General features: G+C 39.8%; 10 protein-coding genes across 10 annotated transcripts; 6 read left to right on the top strand and 4 right to left on the bottom strand.

Annotated features, from left to right (window-relative positions):
- Nucleotides 1-9: 9 nt before the first annotated feature.
- Nucleotides 10-2,688, top strand: FOA43_003643 (uncharacterized protein; the record flags this gene model as incomplete). Its single annotated transcript, XM_038923894.1, has 2 exons — nucleotides 10-18; nucleotides 589-2,688. The coding sequence occupies 2 exons, from the start codon at nucleotides 10-12 to the stop codon at nucleotides 2,686-2,688; spliced, it is 2,109 nt and encodes a 702-aa protein (XP_038779822.1).
- Nucleotides 2,689-2,977: 289 nt separating this feature from the next.
- On the top strand, nucleotides 2,978-4,524 carry FOA43_003642 (uncharacterized protein; the record flags this gene model as incomplete). The annotated part of the gene is made up of 2 exons (XM_038923893.1): nucleotides 2,978-4,399; nucleotides 4,471-4,524. 2 exons carry the CDS (start codon nucleotides 2,978-2,980, stop codon nucleotides 4,522-4,524), a joined length of 1,476 nt encoding a protein of 491 aa, XP_038779821.1.
- Nucleotides 4,525-4,797: 273 nt separating this feature from the next.
- On the bottom strand, nucleotides 4,798-5,382 carry FOA43_003641 (uncharacterized protein; the record flags this gene model as incomplete). The annotated part of the gene is made up of 2 exons (XM_038923892.1): nucleotides 4,798-4,958; nucleotides 5,115-5,382. 2 exons carry the CDS (start codon nucleotides 5,380-5,382, stop codon nucleotides 4,798-4,800), a joined length of 429 nt encoding a protein of 142 aa, XP_038779820.1.
- A 189-nt stretch (nucleotides 5,383-5,571) lies between these two features.
- DIM1 (Dimethyladenosine transferase) lies at nucleotides 5,572-6,537 on the top strand (the record flags this gene model as incomplete). The annotated part of the gene is made up of 1 exon (XM_038923891.1): nucleotides 5,572-6,537. One exon carries the CDS (start codon nucleotides 5,572-5,574, stop codon nucleotides 6,535-6,537), a length of 966 nt encoding a protein of 321 aa, XP_038779819.1.
- Nucleotides 6,538-6,871: 334 nt separating this feature from the next.
- On the top strand, nucleotides 6,872-7,834 carry FOA43_003639 (uncharacterized protein; the record flags this gene model as incomplete). Its single annotated transcript, XM_038923890.1, has 1 exon — nucleotides 6,872-7,834. One exon carries the CDS (start codon nucleotides 6,872-6,874, stop codon nucleotides 7,832-7,834), a length of 963 nt encoding a protein of 320 aa, XP_038779818.1.
- Nucleotides 7,835-8,649: 815 nt separating this feature from the next.
- On the bottom strand, nucleotides 8,650-9,336 carry FOA43_003638 (uncharacterized protein; the record flags this gene model as incomplete). The annotated part of the gene is made up of 1 exon (XM_038923889.1): nucleotides 8,650-9,336. One exon carries the CDS (start codon nucleotides 9,334-9,336, stop codon nucleotides 8,650-8,652), a length of 687 nt encoding a protein of 228 aa, XP_038779817.1.
- Nucleotides 9,337-9,695: 359 nt separating this feature from the next.
- On the bottom strand, nucleotides 9,696-12,194 carry FOA43_003637 (uncharacterized protein; the record flags this gene model as incomplete). The annotated part of the gene is made up of 1 exon (XM_038923888.1): nucleotides 9,696-12,194. One exon carries the CDS (start codon nucleotides 12,192-12,194, stop codon nucleotides 9,696-9,698), a length of 2,499 nt encoding a protein of 832 aa, XP_038779816.1.
- A 1,324-nt stretch (nucleotides 12,195-13,518) lies between these two features.
- FOA43_003636 (uncharacterized protein) lies at nucleotides 13,519-16,581 on the top strand (the record flags this gene model as incomplete). The annotated part of the gene is made up of 1 exon (XM_038923887.1): nucleotides 13,519-16,581. The coding sequence occupies one exon, from the start codon at nucleotides 13,519-13,521 to the stop codon at nucleotides 16,579-16,581; it is 3,063 nt and encodes a 1,020-aa protein (XP_038779815.1).
- A 72-nt stretch (nucleotides 16,582-16,653) lies between these two features.
- FOA43_003635 (uncharacterized protein) lies at nucleotides 16,654-17,908 on the bottom strand (the record flags this gene model as incomplete). Its single annotated transcript, XM_038923886.1, has 2 exons — nucleotides 16,654-17,634; nucleotides 17,783-17,908. 2 exons carry the CDS (start codon nucleotides 17,906-17,908, stop codon nucleotides 16,654-16,656), a joined length of 1,107 nt encoding a protein of 368 aa, XP_038779814.1.
- A 205-nt stretch (nucleotides 17,909-18,113) lies between these two features.
- Nucleotides 18,114-19,808, top strand: FOA43_003634 (uncharacterized protein; the record flags this gene model as incomplete). Its single annotated transcript, XM_038923885.1, has 1 exon — nucleotides 18,114-19,808. One exon carries the CDS (start codon nucleotides 18,114-18,116, stop codon nucleotides 19,806-19,808), a length of 1,695 nt encoding a protein of 564 aa, XP_038779813.1.
- Nucleotides 19,809-20,019: the final 211 nt, after the last annotated feature.

The following is a 20,019-nucleotide window of genomic DNA, read 5'->3' as shown; positions in this document are numbered from 1 at the left end:
AGAGATGGAATGAAGAAAGTATGTCAATATGTTTTGTGATAAGGACTTATTGGCATCATTTTGTCCCATGCTCTCGTTTATACATTCTCGTATGTTGCTTATCTAATATTTCATTTAATTGTTTTCATTAATATACTATACAGCTTTTTTGATGGATGATGCTGCCATAAATGTGAACGCGACAGTTGACGCGTCGCTATTTTTTTTCCTTTTTTCTTGGTCTTTGCTTTGCTATAGAGTCTTAGCATAACATTTTGATTCCCTGGTTACTTTTGCTGATAGGAGCTCTCTATGCTTTTAACAAGGTGTTTCAGACGTTCATTAATATTCAATTGCTTCAATTACCCTACTCTCTATAGCAGCAAAGGCATAACTGGAAAATATTTTACCATGTCTTCTCATCAGCAAACGTTGATGCGATTTTTCTCCAATGGAAAAGGAGTAAAGGCAACTGATGATAAGGAAAATCTCAACAAGGGTTTAGATAAAGGAGGAAGAAAGAGGACTAGAAGCATAAGTAAAAGCAGAAGCAGAAGTGGAAGCACCGACAGACAAAGCTCGCGTTCATCATCGCCAACGAGTAAAAAGATTCAACTCGATGAAACTACAGAAGATTTAGAAACTTGCAAGGGATCCAAAGATGTTGAAATGACAACTGCAGATGAAACTACAACAAGTAAACATGAGGAGGTAGAAGGTGACATCGAGAACCACAAGGCCAATAATGAAATATTGGAAGCCAAGAGCTTGCTTCAGATTGATCATGAGGTGCATCGAACTGAAAATTCCTCCAAAATTATTGCAAATAAGCCAGTACAGTACGCAGCTCTTTGTGACGTATTTGAAAAATTAGAGGAAGAGACCGGTAGATTGAAGAATTTAGCTATAGCCTCCGAATTTTTCTGTGATATACTAAAAAGGGGTGTCAATCAGGATGTGGCCGAACAAAATCTCATAGAAGTGACTTATCTCATGATCAACAGATTAGGACCGGACTATGAGCCCGACTTGGAGTTGGGATTGGGAGAAACTCTTTTGCTTAAAGCTTTGGCTCAAAGTACTGGAAGAGAGCTGAGACACATCAAAGATGATTATCATAAGGCTGGGGACATAGGAAAGGTTGCTCAAATTTCTCGATCCAGACAGCCTATTATGTTCAAACCTAAACCTCTCACCATCCATCAGGTGTTTCAAAATTTGGCGGAAGTTGCCAAATCCACGGGTAATTCTTCTCAATCCCGGAAAATAGGTATCATCAATAGAATGCTAGCTGCTTGTGCAGGTCAGGAGGCGAAATTTCTAATGAGATCCCTTGAGGGTAAATTGAGAATCAACTTCGGCGAGAAGTCTGTTCTTGTCGCATTGGCCAAGGCATTCGCGGAGTTTGAATGTGGTACGGGTAACCATTCTGAGTCTGAGGCTGATCTCAATGCTTTGGTGCGCGCACAGGATCAGATTAAAGAGGCATTTGCACAAACCCCAAACTATGAAATGATCATACATAACTGCTTGAAGTATGGAGTTGGCCATGTGGCAGAGCATTGCACCCTCAAGCCTGGTATTCCTGTGAAGCCGATGTTGGCTAAGCCTACGAAGTCCATTACCGAGATTATGGATACATTGCAAGACCGTAAGTTTACCTGTGAGTATAAATATGATGGTGAACGTGCACAAGTTCACCTATTACCTGACGGAAGTATGAGGGTCTATTCTCGTAACTCGGAAAACATGACCGAGAGATATCCCGATTTGATTCCAGTTATTGATGAATTACGGGCGAAGAATCCAGAGATTCGGTCCTTGATTTTGGATTCTGAATGCGTTGCATGGAATCTGGAATCGCATGAGATTCTTCCGTTTCAAATTTTGGCCACCAGAAAGCGTAAGGAAGTTCAAGAGAAAGACATCAAAGTCCGCGTTTGCTTATTTGTCTTTGATGTTCTTTACTTCAATGGAGAGTCAATAATTCAAAAGCCTTTGAATGAAAGGAGAGAGTATCTCGATAAGCACGTGATTGAGATTCCCGAAAAGCTTCAGTTTGCTACGAGACTGGATTCGACAAGTGTCGATGAGATGTCTGCCTTTCTAGACCAATCTGTCCATGACTCATGTGAAGGTTTAATGATTAAAGCTCTATTTGGAAAAGAGTCGCACTACGAGCCTTCAAAAAGATCCAAGTATTGGCTTAAGCTTAAGAAGGATTACCTTGAAGGGGTGGGAGATTCACTAGATTTAGTCGTGATAGGTGGTTATATTGGTAAAGGTAAAAGAACCGGATGGTACGGAGGATTTCTTTTAGCATCTTATAACCAGGACACAGGTGAATACGAGTCCATTTGCAAGATCGGTACAGGTTTCAGTGAAGAGCTATTGGCCAGTCTCACAGAGCAATTGAAGCCCAAAGAAACACCAAAGCCCAAGCCTTCTTACGTATATGATAAGGATAACTCCAATGCTGAACCCGATGTCTGGTTTGAACCTTCCATGGTGTTTGAAGTCAAAGTGGCAGATTTGACCACATCTCCTTTATATAAAAGTGGGGCTTCTTATTTTGGGAACAGGGATAAAGGTATCTCACTTAGATTTCCCCGCTTTATCCAGATCAGAACGGATAAGGCCACCGAAGATGCAACTAGTAGCGAGCAAATTGTAGAGATGTATGAGAGCCAAGCGGTGGTTCAATCTTAATACAGAAATCACTTATTATATTTCATATTTTTTATTCCTCAGTTTACTCCCATATTCGGAAACATGTAAATAAGGCGCGTTCTAAAGCGCGGTATTGAAGCGCTCTATTTTTTTGTGATCTATCTACCGTGCATGTAGTACACCTCTACTCATTCGGGAAACAATAGGTATACTAACCCACATATCTGCTTGCTTGATCTGGTTTTGATGAAACTATTTATTTATGGATTTTAAGAAGCCAAAGAAATTGCAAATACAGACACCATATAGTGCATTCCAGCCTTCCCAGATGAAACCATCACTTGCAGATCTGATAAATGGATCCGTCAAAGTGAAGCGGTTTAAAGATCGGTTGGATATAAAAGCTGAAAACAACACTTTTGAGAAACTACAGAACTATGACAGTCTGAGTACATTTTTAAAGCATATTGAAGACTACGTCAGACTGCTGTCTGATACGCTGCAACAAGTTGTTCAAAACATAGACACAGTTTCCACGCAGAATATGGTAATGTGGGTTTCAAAAGGATATGAAGAAATAAACATTGTGTGCTTCAATTTGGAGACAATAAATCAATTGACTGACTCGATATTGCGTATATTGGATACAAGTACAGACAATATAGATTTCTTATTGAGTACGGTATCATCAATATGTGAATTCACCGTAGATGCAAACAAAAGTATTCAGATTCTCAAAGCAATTGCTACGATAGGTATACGCTATAATGAAATTTCGAACAGTATTATGAGTTCCATTGAAGCTGAAATAGCTACTGGTTTTGAGGAAGTGTTACAGTTGAAAACTCAAATGGACGTATTTATTAAAGAGGATGGGTACAAGATCACATTAAACCAAATTTTAAGCCAGCAAGCTCATACATATAAAGAAGGGGTTGGATCTAGCGATATGAAGTTACCCTTATTTGACAAGGATGTGGCAGCTACCGTTAAACAGTTTATTCGGTTGCTTACAAGAATGGATCCCATCAGTGTATCGCTATCCTACATTCCCCAAGAATTGAAGATGTTCAATGCCATCTCCAAAGAAAAGTATCCATCGTGCGTTCTTGAACTTGTTGGAACATATCGAAAGCTAATTCGGGATTTCACAGTACTGGAGTCGGAAATAAGCGAACTTCAAGATCAAATCATAGGCAGCAGATGGAAGCATATTTTTGATTCATTGGCAGAAGAGTTTGAAGGTATTCTAGAGGGCAGTCATAGCAAGGAACAGTTAAACTATGCCAACTTTATTTTGGAATACCTGTGCCTCATCCTTGCTGATGGTGTTATAAAGGATGATGACTACAATAATAGGTATGATTCCTTAGTGGCTGCGCTATCTGAATCGGCACCATCTAAGAACAGAAGTGTGTCCACTTCTTCCACTTCCTCCTCTGATTCTTCAACAGGTCGAAGAATGTTTAAGGGTCAAAAATTCATTAATTCGCTGGACTTGAAGCCTGTTATGATCGAAGGGACGCCAATGTCGATCAGACATCCAAGAGAATGTAAGGATTTTATAGGTTCATTGTCCAATATTGATAAGACACAGTTGAGAAGAGATTCAAAGGATGTCGTGGATCAGTTAATGAAAGAACTTGGTGTGCATGCTGAAGATAAAGAGAATGCAGCAGAGCTAGCCCAAGCTCGTTTACAGGCCAGATCACATCTCGTAGGGTCCAGGACACCGATGAGAGAGAAAAATGTATTCGAATCGCCGAATCCATTTGTTACACCCTCAATCAGATCAAGACGAAAATCTATGCTTCCCACGAGAACACCTACTACGAAGCTGATAAAGTACGTACCACTTCCGGTGCTGCATATTGAATCTCAGATGGCCAAGTTGACCACTAACACCACGCCGAAAATTTCAAATATTCCTACACCTGCAAAACGAGGTAAGAGCCAAATTCCTCTTCCAGTTAGATCCCAATCGAGAAACTCTATTCTTCGTTCGGACTCCAGAATGTCGCTACATTCTGGTTCTACTGCACACCCTGATAATAGTTGCAGACCTCCGTCTAGATTGGAAGAGATAGGCAGGTATATCTCAACCAAAAATGGAACGAAATCTCCGTCTTCAATTCTTGCACAGGCTTCTCAATTGAAGTTACCTTCAAGACCAAAAACAGCACTATGCAACATCACATATGCGGCCTCCAATGCAACCATCAGACCAAGAACACCTTCATATCCACTGCTAAATTCTCTCAATATGAAGGTGAGGTCCAAGAGCTCTCTCCGGAACCGTGCATCAACCTCTACACAGCGTTTCAGATCTGTATCATGTAATGATTTCTAGTGTGTACTATAATTATATATATATATATATGGGTGGATGAATCTGCATTATGAATTTGGGGATGGAAGTCATTTTTCACCGAAGATCCGTGTTAGCCAACTGCCTTTAAAAGCACCAATTTTTTCCTCTTCAGTGTACTTCTTTATTGTTCCATCCACAGGATTGTATTCTCCCTCTTGCATCTTCCTTTCTCCATCTCTATACAATCTTCTATAAAGCTCCACGCACGGAACAATCATAAATAGCACCCCAGCAACCATTTTCTGGTATCCCTTGACTCTCTTTAACTGCTCAGGGGAGACATTAATCTCTCGCCGTTTCCTAGAGGTATATTTGTGAACTTGCGGCTTTTTGGGGCTCGGCACTTTGATTTGATCACCCATACCTATGACAAGCGTGATTCCACTAATGAGTTGACGTTTGAAAGCTTGAATACTCTCTCTACAATATGCATCCGTACACCAATTCAAGGAGCGATCTCATCACCATTGACAAACAATTTTTTCTTTTTTCTTTTCTTCTTAACGATCTGATACTTAAACAAGAGTAGCTCTTACTTTTTATACAGCATCATGCCCAAGGCGTCGAGAAAACACTTCTCAAAGAAGCCTGATCCTTCAGCCACGGGTCAAATAAACAGAGTGTTTAAATTTAATACTGAGCTCGGCCAACATATACTTAAAAATCCTCTGATTGCACAAGGTATCGTTGATAAGGCCGAGATTAGACCCTCAGATGTGGTTCTTGAGATTGGCCCTGGTACTGGTAATTTAACCGTTAGAATCATGGAAAAGGCAAGAAAAGTGTTTGCAGTGGAAGTTGATCCTCGAATGGCAGCTGAGTTAACTAAACGAGTTCAAGGAAAACCCTCTGAAAAGAAGTTGGAGATTATCATGGGAGATTTTATGAAGTTAAAAGAACTACCGTATTTTGACGTTTGCATATCGAACACGCCTTACCAAATTTCATCTGGTATTGTATTCAAGCTACTTAGTATGATTAGACCACCGAGAATAGCCGTGCTTATGTTCCAGAGGGAGTTCGCCATGAACTTGACCGCTAGACCTGGGGATGCATTGTATAATAGATTAAGTGCTAATTCTCAGATGTGGGCCAACGTCAAACATGTTATGAAGGTGGGAAAAAATAATTTTAGACCTCCACCTAAGGTTGAATCGTCCGTGGTGAAGTTAATACCCAAGATTCCAAGGCCAAATATTGATTTCAATGAATGGGATGGCTTACTCAGATTTTGTTTTAATAGAAAGAATAAGACGCTAGGATCCGTGTTTAAAAATCGTAAGATATTGAGCATCTTGGAGGAGAATTACGGGAGATATATGGCCTATATGGCGGAGAAAAATGGAGAAATGGTTACTGTCAGTAGCAATGAAGATACGGCAGCGTTAGTGAAGAGTAATGTTGTCAAGGTCCTTGAGGAAACTAACTACAGTTTACAAAGGGCATCCAAAATGGATGAAACTGACTTTCTTAAGCTTCTCTACGCCTTCCATAACGTTGGTATACATTTTGCTTAATGTTCTAACTATAATATAATAATAGAAAGTAGCAAAAAAAACTGATGATCCATTCCTATGCCACTGCTTCCAGTGATCTACTTTTCAAACACCTGATAATTTGTCTTCTCCGCCATGATCGCTCTTAGGTTTTATATCCGAGATATGCGCATATTTCCAGACCATAATTCGGCTTTAAAAGGAGATAATATCAATTGGGGATTAGCGAACAATTATACTCATTCGATTTCTGAGAAGAGTACTATATAAGTACACCATATGCATCCACTATTGTCTTCTTGGTCCAATCCAGTGTACCTGTGTTTGCTATTCAGAATCACGGAAAATACCAACTATGCTTTATGGTCCACCGTTCTTTCGTTATCCGTTCGCTCATAAACAAGGAGATCAGTTACGATACGCTCATCGAGCCGCTTCTTCATGCTACAGGACAAAGCTTGGTTACCGTTTTGGCCGTGGCAATCCTCTTCTCCGTCTTGCAGGGTTAGGACTTGTTGGTTTTCTTGGTTTCAAGGCTCTTCACAGATTTTATTGGGGAAAGCCAGCTTCATTTTCTCAGGATGGTATGACAGCTTTCCCATCATATCTATCTGGTGTTAGAATGAAGTTGATTAGCACCAAAAGTATAACTCCCGATGTCAAGATGCTCAAGTTCGAATTACCAAAGAATTATGAGTCTTCGGGACTTAAGCCCGGCAGTGCTGTTCTTGCTAGTATCAAACATTCCAAGACAGGAAAGCTTTTAATGAGACCTTACTCTCCTATTTATACACCGGGAGACCAACATCATCTTGTTTTCGCAATCAAAATGCTCAACTCGCAAGGTGCCAGTGGTGCTATGCACACCCTTTTACCAGGGGATATGGTGAAATTCCGCGGTCCTAAACCAGGAAGATCTGTCGATCTTTCCACAATAAGCTCAGTTAATTTGATTGCAGGTGGCTCTGGAATCACTCCTCTCTATTCCGTATTGAATTACTTGATGACCGAGAAACCTGACAGCAGGGTGAATCTTATCTTTGCCAATAAGTCTATGGATGATATAATCTTCAAGAAGGAACTAGATGCACTTCACGAACAGTATTCAAACAGATTTTTGGTCACATATGTGGTTGACCGAGAAAACACCCCTGCTACTCCAAGCACAGTGGTGGGCCGTATAAATCCCGACTTACTTGAGAAGACCATCTGGAAAGATAGTGACATTTTTGTTTGCGGTCCTGATGGAATGGTGAGTGCTTTGCGAAAGCAGATGAATCTTGATTCGTTCACCGATAGAAAAGTAGTTGTTTTCTGAAACGCTAGTCAATTTCTGAGTTTCACAATTATAGTATTTATTATTCTAGTATTTGCTCTAATATCCTCAATAGTCGATTACAATATGCTGAAACAATCGAGGCATACTCTTCTTATCATGCATGAATTTCATGGTTTGTATTTTTGTATTAACGTAATTTCCACTCCTTTTGGCCAATTCAATACATTGAAAAACCCTCATGTTTTAAGGACTATAAATCCTCACAGTTTATTTCCTAATTGGGCCAACCCAATGAGTTGGAGGATTTACTTTTCAGACTGAGCATACGGCCAGACAGATAAGTAGTAAAGCTCTATAGTCAACTATAAAAGAAGCTGTATATTCCCTCTATTATTGAGACCTATCATATGTATCTTTTATTATCCAATACTACAATATCTGAATACTCAAAATGAACTCTAAAGTCTCTGCCAACAAGAATACCACTACTGAAGCTCCATCCCAGGACGACGCCGACTTCAACTACTTCTGGAACTACGTTCACGACAACTTCTACCATGGGTCTGACTTGTGCACTATTGTCTAAGTGAAACTCTTTATATCTTTTATTTACGTTCTCTTGTTCAACACCTTGTGGTTTTCCATGAGGAATTTATTTTAAATTTTCTTTATTTTATACCAAGAAATGAAAACAATACCCGGGTCCTAAACAAATCTGTAGATGAGGAACAGTACTACCTGATGCATTAGCGTATGTAATTCATACGCGGGGTAGATAAATGAATGAATTAATGCGAGACGCGGCGAGGATAAAACAAATGAATCAATAAACATGGGGAAGGTATTCTATCCTTTCAGTGCTTCTTCTCATTATCGATATCTCCATAATCTTCGCTCATCTCAACATCATCATCGTCGTAAAAGCTATGGTCATCGTCATCATCATCGTCATCATCATCATCGTCGTCTTCATCATCCTCGTCATAAAACCACTCTTCCTCATAATCTTTTGCCTTGATATCGTCCGGATTAGGTATCCTGAAATCGTCAGGCATATCCTCACGAGAACGCTCAACATCTTTGGCAACTTTGCGATTATAAGCATTTCTATCATCTCTGTAAAGCTTCGAGGCATCCACGTTTGCGGGTGAATTAATATTTGGGTCATCCAAAATGGACAAAATTGACAACATTATAGACTCAACACACTGAGCCGGGCTCCAGTTTTCATTGGAAGGCTCGTCACTGTAAACATTGCCAGCCTCATGCAAAATGGAAATGCAAACACGGCCATCCGCGTAGATATTTGGGTGGTATATGGATGGAGTAAACCGGAACGATGGCGGAACAAATGGATAGTTTGTCGGGAATCTCATCTGTGCCTTGAGAAACGCTCCATTGTACTTAGAATCAGGGTTCGATATGTAGAGCCCCACGTCCCAGAGATATATATTATCATTCTCTAATCGAAGATAGAAGTATGGCTGGTTTTTTGATAAGTCCTTCAGCTCTTTCTGAAGTAACACTGCTGATGAGGTCATAGTCAGATATGTAACTTTTTGAATAAGGACAGGAATAAAAGTCACAAAAAAAAAGACAAAAGATATCAAACTCAGAAAGCAGCAAGGTGATCAAGGGTCTTCAAAAAAAAATAATGGAGTCCTCATATGATAACATAACTTTTGCCTCACATTCATGTCTTATTGTATAAGCGCGCAACTCAACGCCACAAGTACCTGACTGGCCCGGATAATTACTGGTAAAAAATGTAAATTTAAATAGACGCCTCGGAGTGACCCAGATCGTCTGCAGCAGAAAAAAAAAGAAAAAAATAGAGTCAGAAAGTTGTTTGAATATATTCTAATTTATTATAGCCCAAAATTGATAAGAGATTATATATCTAGTGACGAGCCTCACTCTGACCTCGTATATGATCACCAGTAGTAACTGTAACACCGACATGAGATTTATTTTTGGCCTTGGCCACATCGTTATCGGCATTCTTGCTGTCATCATCCTGCCCAGCTTTATTATCACTAATGTCTTGCTCTTTTGATACCTCATCGCCATTACTCTCATTCTCCTCCTCCATACCCTGAATCTCCGAATCATTCTCAGCCACTTTCATCACCATTTCCTCGTTTCCCATGTGCTGAGGAATTATGAATTTGTGAGAGAAATCATCTTTCATTTCACTACCTTCCTCTCTGAAGCTATCTCCAATCAACTCTCTGTCTTCAGCTTCCCGTTTTTGTAATTGCTCCTGACTAAGCACAGTAGGCTTGTTTCTGCAGTCTTTGAGGGCTTCCTCCAACTTCAATTTTCTTTCCCTCTCTCTTCGGTGTTTCTCTTCATTCTCTTTCTGCGTATCCTCTTTACTCACCTCATTTAACAACTTATACAAACGTGAATTCATATTTGCATATAGGTCACTGAACTTACCTTGTTCTGCAATTTGCCCATCGTACCCAAGAACAAGAATCTCGTCACATCTCTCAATAGTTGACAGTCTATGTGCTATGGATATCGTAGTCATAGAGTGATCACGCAAAAGCCGGCTTAGAGTAGTGTTGATAGCATTCTCAGACTTAGAGTCCAACGCAGAAGTAGCCTCATCGAGAATCATTATTCTTGGTTCCTTGATCAAACATCTGGCAATAGCAACCTTCTGCTTCTGACCACCAGATAGTAACGAACCTCTTGGTCCTATGTCTGTATCATATCTATCTGGAAATTGATTGATGAAATCACAATTGGCCTTAGCAGCAGCCCATTCAATCATATCTCCCGTCACTTTAACATTAGGTGGCATTCCATATTTGATGTTGTCTCTAATGGTACCAGGCATCAAGATTGGTTCCTGTTGCACAAAACCAATAATCTGTCGCAATGAATGAACAGAGTAATTTGATATATCCACCCCATCAAGAGTGATTCTTCCCGATTCTGGGTTGTAAAATCTAAGCATTAGAGATGCAATAGTCGATTTACCTCTACCGGAAGGACCCACAATGCATACATTAGACCCAGCCTTGATCTCAAGATTGAGTTTATCAAATATGACATTATCTGGCCTTGTAGGATATCTGAAGCTGACATCTTCAAACTTAATATGCCCCTTAGACGTGTGAATCTTTGCGCCTGTCACTTCGTCAATCAATGGTTTCTTATCCAATAACTCAAACAATCTGGAAGCAGCACCGGCACCCTTAAACAACTCTGTGTAGAAACTAGCCATACCAAAAGTAGCACTCCCACAATACTCGGTATACATAAGGTATGCAGTTAAATCACCAACAGTCATACCACCAGCCATTACAAAATAGGTACCGAACCCTAATGTCAGCAAAAATGTGATGTTGCCCATGATTCCAGTGGAGGCAAAGAAGGTGGCATTCGTTACGGCATCCTTATAGCTGATTCTGAAGACGTCTCTAATCTGGTTATCGTATCTGTGTAACTCTTTGCTCTCTGCAGTAAAAGATTGAATAGTCTTGATAGAGTTTAACTGCTCCTCAGCAACTTTTGTCAACGAACCAGTTGACTGCTGCAACTCCCTCGAAATTGCACGTATCTTTAATCCATAAATGTAGGAGGCAAAGACCAAAGGCGGTCCGAATGCCAACAATATCAATGACAATTTAGGTGACAAAAAAAACATCATGGTGATGGAAGAGGCTCCTACAATACTATGTTTGATGCCATCAGAGAGATTTTGCGTCACAGATCTCGAAACCACATACGCATCAGAAGATAATCTTGAAATCAAGTCACCGACCTTATTTTCATCAAAAAATGCCATATCCTGCCTCAATGTTTTCTTCATGATCCTGGATCTAAGTCTGGCCACCAATTTTTCACCTAATACTCTTAATATGATGATACGCCCATATGTGGTGAAGGTAGATATAAGAAGAAAACCAGCCATGACAAACAAAAATTGAGTCAGAGAAAGGCCAAACAATTGAATCTCTTCTAACTTCTCATACTTTCTGGTAGCATCCAAGATGGAACCTGTAATTTTAGGTAATGCCATAACGATGGCAGCGGAAATCACCAATAAAATCACAGCAACAGCGAACAATTTAGAGTCTCTTTTGGCCAATTGAAGTAATCGCTTTACCTCACCGAATCCTGCTTGCCTCTGCTGTTCAACCGTTAATCCAAACCATTTCTCTTTCCAGGTCTTTTTAGATTTACTCTGAAAAGGCTCCTTATCTGTTTGCAAAGTACTTGCCTTCTTCTCAGCCAAGTCATTACCACCTATCTTATTCTGAGGCAAACTCTGTCGATTCAACTGTTCTGATCGAGATGAATAAGTTGTAAAGGATCTTAGCGTTGTAGCCAAAAATAGACGAGAGGTTTTCATCGGTAAATTTAGTGCAAACGAGTACTTCATTTGAATATAGCGACCATTGCTGCTGCGTATTAGCCTATTTGTATGCAAGCTTCTTCTTACTAGATACGATACCGTATCTGACCTGAAGCATGGCAATGAAGAGGCAAATTGATATCGGAAAGCCAAACGGGATATCATCTAAGAATGTAAGCTTGATATGCAATGAGAGAATAATAAAAATAGGGAATATTATGTGTAAATAACAAGATGGAATAGATGTAAGAACGAACTGGAATATGTTAGTGAAATAGTGTCCCTATTACAAGGGCCTTTTCTAGCTGCCTTCCAAATAAAGAGAGCAAATAAAAGAAGCTATTGAGTGGAAAGAACAGTACTTCAAATTATGAGAGTTTCTATAGTACAACGGTTAGAGAGAAGATAGAGAGTAGAAATGTGATAAAGAAAATAAAAAGATTATTAGTTATTCTCTCAAACCTGTCTAAAAGGCGTATTATAAAAATGAAAAAAAAAACTATGTTGGAAATCGACCGCGAAAACAACGCTCAAGACGACAGCTCAAGACGACATCAGAGAATCGAGATACGTTGAGATAGATGACATACAGATGAACATCAAATGCGCGAGAGAATAGGTACAAGGAAGAATAGCGGCCTTCAGTTATATATGGGAGATGTAAATATAATTGAGATATATATAAATATATATATACTTCGAGCCCAATCGAAACCTGGTGAATGTAGATAAGGAATAGAATAGATATAAGCTCTAAGCTCTGAGCAAGGATTACAATACACCCTCAGATGATGACTTCCTTCTGGGTCTCAAGATCAACAGCCTTGACAACTTCACCATTCTGTAGAGTTTGGACTGTGACCTCTGTGAGATATCTTCTATCACCATCTTCTCTGAGATCCTGCTTAACAACTTTTTCAAGAGTTCTGGCCGAGATGGTCAAATATTTGTTGATGCTAGGACAAAATGTTAGTAAATAGTCACACACAATACATCATCCAATAGAACATTATCATACTTACGAGAATCCGGCCTTTTTCCATAGAGCGGTAGACATGTTGTTCAATGGTCGTCTTTAGGAATAGGATATGATGGAGAGGAAACAAAAAGTCTCGCTCGCTCCGTCAAAAAGAGCACGTTTTGATTGGGGGAAATGCCGGAGAAAAAGTTTTAACGGGGAGAGAGAGAAAAAATATTAAAAGCTCCGTCGCGCCGCTATACGTCGATCCTTGACTCAAAACCGATGCGCCAAACCTATATAAAAAAATTTTCTTAGTGGACATAACAAGGAAGAACATTATCAACATGATTGTCTTAATCAGCATCTACTCAATTAACAAAATTTATCGTTATGACGACGGTTTCAAAAGATAACTATTACAGACTAGCGTCTGATCTAGAACCAGAGAGAATATCTGCAGCTACTATCTTGATCAAGGAGTTGTCTGCTGTTGATAATAGAAAGGATTGGCACTATGCTCTTTCCAGATTAATTAAGGGTCTCACATCATCAAGAGCTTCTGCCAGAATAGGATATTCACTTTGTCTTGCTGAAATATTGTCCATTCTAATTAATGACAAACATGAATATACCATTAAAGAATTTCTGGATGACTTAAATGATGAATTATATGACAACTCAGGCAAAAGCAGTAACGGCAAGAATCTTCGTGCTACCCTCTTTGGAAGACTATTTGGCTATCAGGCTCTAATCAACTCCAATGCGCTTCAGGGCCACGTTGAGCACATTTTAGAGGTTTACGACTGCTTAATAGAGATCGCCCTTACTAAATCCTGGATTAGAGAAATTTGTTTCGTCACCATATACAAAGGTTTAAAGTCTCTTCAATTATTAGATGACGAGGTTGTTATAACCGCTTTATTGAAAATGATAAAAAATGCCGATTTGGTTCTCTCTCCTGAAGGATTGTTGATTTACCTTGCCATTGATCCAGCCAAGAGGCAGTTCTACTCTGAAAAAGTAGGTATAAACTCTTGGAAGAACGGTAACCCGCTCAGTAAGGGTAACATGGAGATTTTAGCAAAAGTTTTGAGCGATTCGGAGGTTGGTTCTGCTGATGATCAGTCCCATCAGTCTGGAAATAGACAGGTAGGCTCGTGGACTCCCACTCTTCATTATGTTTGGACCCCACTTTTGAATGAATTATCGTCTCCGGAAATAACTACAACTACCAAAAAGATCAAGAAACACAAGCATAATAAGAAGGAAGATAATAAAGTTATTGAACAGATTTCTTTAACGGAATTCTGGAAACCTGTCATTGATGAGCAGTTCTTCAAGCTTTCGGCCTCTCCAGAAAGAAAGTATTGGGGCTTTGAAATTTTTAACCTGGCTCTCTCGATACCTTCCCTTACACAATCTCAGGTATCTGCTCTTTTATCAGCAAACCTACTGCGATCCCTTATAAATCAGTCCTCGAAGGACAATAGAATGCTTCACAGCCTTGCTAAAAACACTCTTCGATTGCTTACAGAGACTACAAAAAAATACGAGGAAAGAAGAATACCCATTCTTGAGAAATTACTTGGCACTTCACTTAACTTCGATAAATTGACCAAAAGTAAGACAATTACTGATATTCTGAATTCGTGCTTTTCAAAACAATCATTGTCTGATACAATTGACTATTTAACCTCTGTGGAAGTTAATTCGGATTATGATATCATCAAGTATCAGTTATTGGCTCTTGACTCTTTGCTAAAATTAGTGAGGTCTAAAAGAGAAATTCTTTCAAAGAGTCCAGAGTTGTTAAAGCACGTTTTGAACTACTTGATCGAACATACATTTTTAATCAAAACATCTGATCCATTAAGATATACTGAGAGAATGTCCAAGTTATCTATGGAGAGACTTTATTCTGTTCTCTCTGAGGCTATGTCCATTCAAAAGAATATCGACTGGACAAACTATGTGATAGAATATCTTATGAATTTTGACCATCAGATAAACGAAGTAGAAGTTGAGGATTTCGAAATGAGATTCAAATTTGAGGACAGCTTGACTGGCTTGAAATCTGAATCGATTAACACATTGGAAGCTATCAAGGAGAGATTACAGAACATGAAGTTGGATGATCCAAAGACACATCTTTTAAACTGTTTTGAGATTCTTTTTTCAACTGCATTGATAGAACTATACACGGGTGATTCCGAATCGGCTTCCATTTTGTCTGATTTAACTGAAGCTTTTGGAAAGGCTTCCAACATCAAGAGTGATCGTGATGAGAACGAACAAAAAAAGATCACTGAGGTGTTGATCGATCTTATGCTAACGTACATTAATCAAAGATCCACATTGATGAAAAAGGTTGCATTCACTATTTGGGAAAATTTGATCGAAGGTATTGGTGAAAGCCAACTTGACAGGCTTTTTGAGATATTGCTAACCAGAGAAAACAAGCAAGGACAGGATAAATTGTTTGACCCGGCTATGGCTGAAGAAGAAGCTGAAGAAGAAGAAGAGAAAGAGGAAGTTTCATCCAGCTCGACGGAAGAGCCTGATTCGTATGCGAATGCAAGTGTTTCCAGTGACCTTGTAGTGGACGAAACAGAGGCATCGGCTTTCGAAGATGAGAGAAGAAAAAAAATTGAAGAGGTTAATGAGAATACGACCAGCGCCCTTTCTAAGGCTCTTAGAATATCCGAGAATGAGATGAATAGCGAGACTGACGAAACGAATACAGCTGCTGATGCAAACAAAGGAGAAAAAGAAGAGAATCATGAGGAGAAAGAGGATGATGAAGGAGAAGAGGATGATGATGATGATAGTCATGTGACCGATTCGGATGATTATGAGTCAATGTCGGACGAGGAAATGATGGCCCTTGACTCCACACTTTCGCAAATATTCAAACAGAGAAGAGAGGCGCTGCAGGCAATCGACGGAAAATCTGGTAATCAAAGAAAGCTAGAGGCTCAGGAAGCTCGTGAGATGATGATCTTTTTTAAGACCCGGATTTTGGATCTTTTGGAGATATTCATCGACGAGAGACCCACTGACTCGTTGAACGTGAATATTTTATTGGCATTGATCAATCTAATGGTTTTAACAATGGATAAAAGCGTGGGTGTTAAAGCTCACAAACTCGTCAAGAAGATCTGCAAGGGGAAAACGGAGCTGGAATCCGAGAGAAGTGCACTTGAGGCTCTTTCAAAAGTGCAGGAGACTGCAGCTCATTCGAAGATTCAAGCTCTCACTTCAGCTTGCAACCATACTTGCATTTTCTTCACGAAGAACATCGAAAAACAGTTTGGAGATAAAGCTCTTGATAGAGTATTAGATATATATTTGAAGAACTTCAAGAAATGGCTTGCACATAAGAGCAACAAGACCACATCAGGAATGTTCTCTGACTTGGTCAATTGGGCTAGTAGTAGAAGACAGGAAAACTAGTTATATACCGTCATCAAAAATAATATATATACATAATAGACTATACAATATACAAACTGAACAAATTCTGTTTTACTGCTTCTTTTTTGAACTACTAGACCTAGCATCTCTGAACAAGCTAGCCTGCCTATTGTTGACCCTATCGAGAAAATCCTGGTTGGCCAAGTACCCAGCCTTATTTTTATATTTCAGTTCATCATGAATCTTGTTCTGGTCAACATATGTGGCCCAGTCCAACCTGGACTTCTCTAAAGTTGATATTTTTGCAGCAGAGGAGTTATTGATTACAGCTTCTAACAAACTTGTCTTTCTCCTCCTCTTTCTCCTGAGTGGATACAACAAATTAGCATTCCTCTGTGTAAAAGATCTTTTTTCACCTCCTTTTTTGGAATCTTCTTGGGTTGCTTCAGACCTAAGCTTCGTCGAGTTTACCTGAGCTCTGGCTTCCTGAGAGTTCCTGTCCACCCATTTTTCCTCAGTGACCACTTTACCAGCAAATTCGTACGTTCGTTTGATTTTGACTTTCTCAGGGTTCTGAGAGTCTGGATTTGAAGGCAAAGAATTGCATTCTGTTACTTCTTCCTCCATGGGCCTTGAAGTTGTAGCTTCACTAGAACTTCCCAAAGTGGAGCTTCTGGACAAAGCCTTCCGCGATTGGCCTTTCATATCGGCCCATATGTTATTGATATCAGTACTGCCAGTTTTATTGTTCTTCAGAATACTTCCTAAGTTTTGTCTTTTCCTAAGCTTGGCCTCCTCCTCCTCTCCTTGCCTTTGCCGCCTCGTTTTGATGAGGCCACCAGTGGCAGACTCGATAGCCGAATACTTCCTCATTTCTTTCTTGTCCTCTTCCCCTAATTCAAAATCGTCATCATTGTATTCATCATCTTCTTTCTCGCCACCTTTATCATCTCCTATATTTTTGCTGTTCACATTCTGGTTAAGCTTATCTGGTTCAGCTTCATCCTGATCGGCCTTGTTAGGATCGTAATCTTCATCCTCGGATTCGTTATAATCGTTGCCCTCAGATGTTGAACTTGGTAACTGATCATGCTGTTGACTATCTACCATGGCAACTTCAATACCCGATTCTAAAACCTTCCAAAAGGAATAAACTGCAAATAAAAAACTTCTCTTCGCCCAGACTGGGTCCCTTCTTTTCTTTGTTTCTTGTCGCGTACGAAACAAATTAATTATCTACCTGCTGCTCTGCTTTCACCCTGAGTTGACCAATGATGGAATTATTGAACACGTTAGACTCGAATCTCTTCATCAGGGTAACATCTTGGGGAGCAATAAGAACGGATTTTCTGAAATCACGTATCATTTTTGTGTAAATTATAACTACAGTTTAGGGTATGCTGGAGCATATTTGGTAGAGTTTCTATGTATGATGCTGAAAAACTACAAAGTTTTCAATCTCGCTCTTCAAATTTCATTACCTTCTCGCGTCCACTTAATAAATCTCGATACTTAGTTTTCTTCAAGGCTTAGTTTTCTTGACTACTTTGTTTGTTAATCTATTTCACGCGATGCTCAAACGGAAAAGTGAAGAAAGCGAACACAATACTGTAAAACGTATTGCGCTTGACAGTGACGCAGTGGAACAAAAGGATATAGAGAATGATAAACATCAGACTTCTGCCTCTCTCACAGCCACAGATGAATCGGCTGAAAATGGAGATCTGGAAGATATGAATGATGCTGAATCGGTCAAGGATGTCAACGATGACAACTCGGAAATTTTAGAACCTGAAAATACTTCGGTGACTTCTGGGTCGGTCGGTGGTGATATTGCTGAGAAGAATAAGGACGAACTGGAAACTAGCACCACTCCGGAAGAAAGCAAGCAAGACTTGCCTGGCCAGAGTGAAGAAGAAACGAAAACTCCGCCAATATCCTCTCACAGAGTTGTCTATAATGATGATCCTAGCTATGTGCACTTTCGAATGCTTTGCACAATAAGTGAGGCCGCTACTGTTGTTGGTAAAGGGGGAGAGACGATATCGAAAATCAAGGAGATGTCAAATGCTCGCGTCAATGTTAGTGAAAACTTGAAAGGTATTCCTGAACGTGTCATCAGTGTGAGAGGCCCCGCTGAGTATGTAGCTAAGGCATTTGGCCTTATTGTGAGGATGCTTTTGGGTGAGCAGTTGAATGTTCCTTCTTCATTGGAGTCGAAACAATACAATCTTCGTCTTTTATTCCCTCACACGGTGATGGGCTACATCATAGGTAAGCGAGGATCAAGATTCAGGGAGATTGAAGAGAATTCTGCTGCCATGTTAAAGGCCAACGATCAGATCCTTCCTGCCTCTTCTGATAGAGTTCTTAACATCAATGGTGTCGCGGATGCTATCCACATAGCTGCTTATTACATTGCGCAAACAGTGATAGAGCATAAACCGCAAATGTCAAAGGCTATATATTACAATCCTGCCAATTTTGCTCAGCCAACAATTCCTGTGTATAATCAGGCATTAAGACCTTTTCCGCCATCACAAGTACCACAATCCCAGCCTTCTGGTCAAGATGCACACCAGCAAATGGGCGATTATAGAGGACCTAGAATGGCACATCAGCAGTACAGCTCTCCTGCGCAGTCTGGATACCCTCCTATTATGGGTGTACCTTCACAAATGATGGGTCTGTACGGACATATACCACCACCTCCGCCTGCTACTTCTGGTCAACAACAATCCTCATTAGGGGAATCGCAGGGGGGCATTTCAAGTGATTCCCGTGGTGCTAAACCTGTCAATATGAGTGGTGGATTCTACCAGCCCTCATATGGCACTACCCAATTCAATCCTGATACGGCAACATCCAACACCCGAACTGGTGCTGTTTCCACAGGTTCCGATGGTAAGCTGAATCAAGAGGTATTTGTTCCTCAAAATCATATTGGACTTGTTATTGGTAGAGGAGGTAGAAACTTGAAAGATATTAGACTGCAGACTGGATGTTACGTTAAGATTAATGAAGAAATTCCAGGTTCTACTGAAAGGAAATTGACTTTGATGGGAAATATGTACGGTATTCAAAATGCTCTGCTCTTGATAAATAACAAAATCGAGAACGAAAAGCTGAGAGAGCTTAGAGGAGACTCTAGAGAGCAGCATACCAGTCACGGTGGCAACAACGAGTCGAATAACCCTTCTAATGAGTCTTCTTTACCTCAACGGACATTCACTTCTCAGGGGAATCAAAATGGGACAAATGAGTAACATATATGCCAATAAGCAAAGCAACTGTTGTTAAGTTAGCCAACTGATTTCATTCACTACATGCTCCTTCAGCTCCACCTCTTCTATTTTCGTTTTTATACCTTCTTCTTTCTTTTCACCTATCTTATTTCTTCGATACTCTTTTTTGCTGTTCTTCTTCTTCTTTGAATCTTATTTCTTTAGTATTTTCTTTTTCTTTGCTTCCACATCT

This window comes from Brettanomyces nanus, chromosome 4, assembly GCF_011074865.1.
Source record: "Brettanomyces nanus chromosome 4, complete sequence".
NCBI lineage: Eukaryota > Fungi > Ascomycota > Pichiomycetes > Pichiales > Pichiaceae > Brettanomyces > Brettanomyces nanus.
This window is presented reverse-complemented; position numbering and strand designations above follow the sequence as displayed.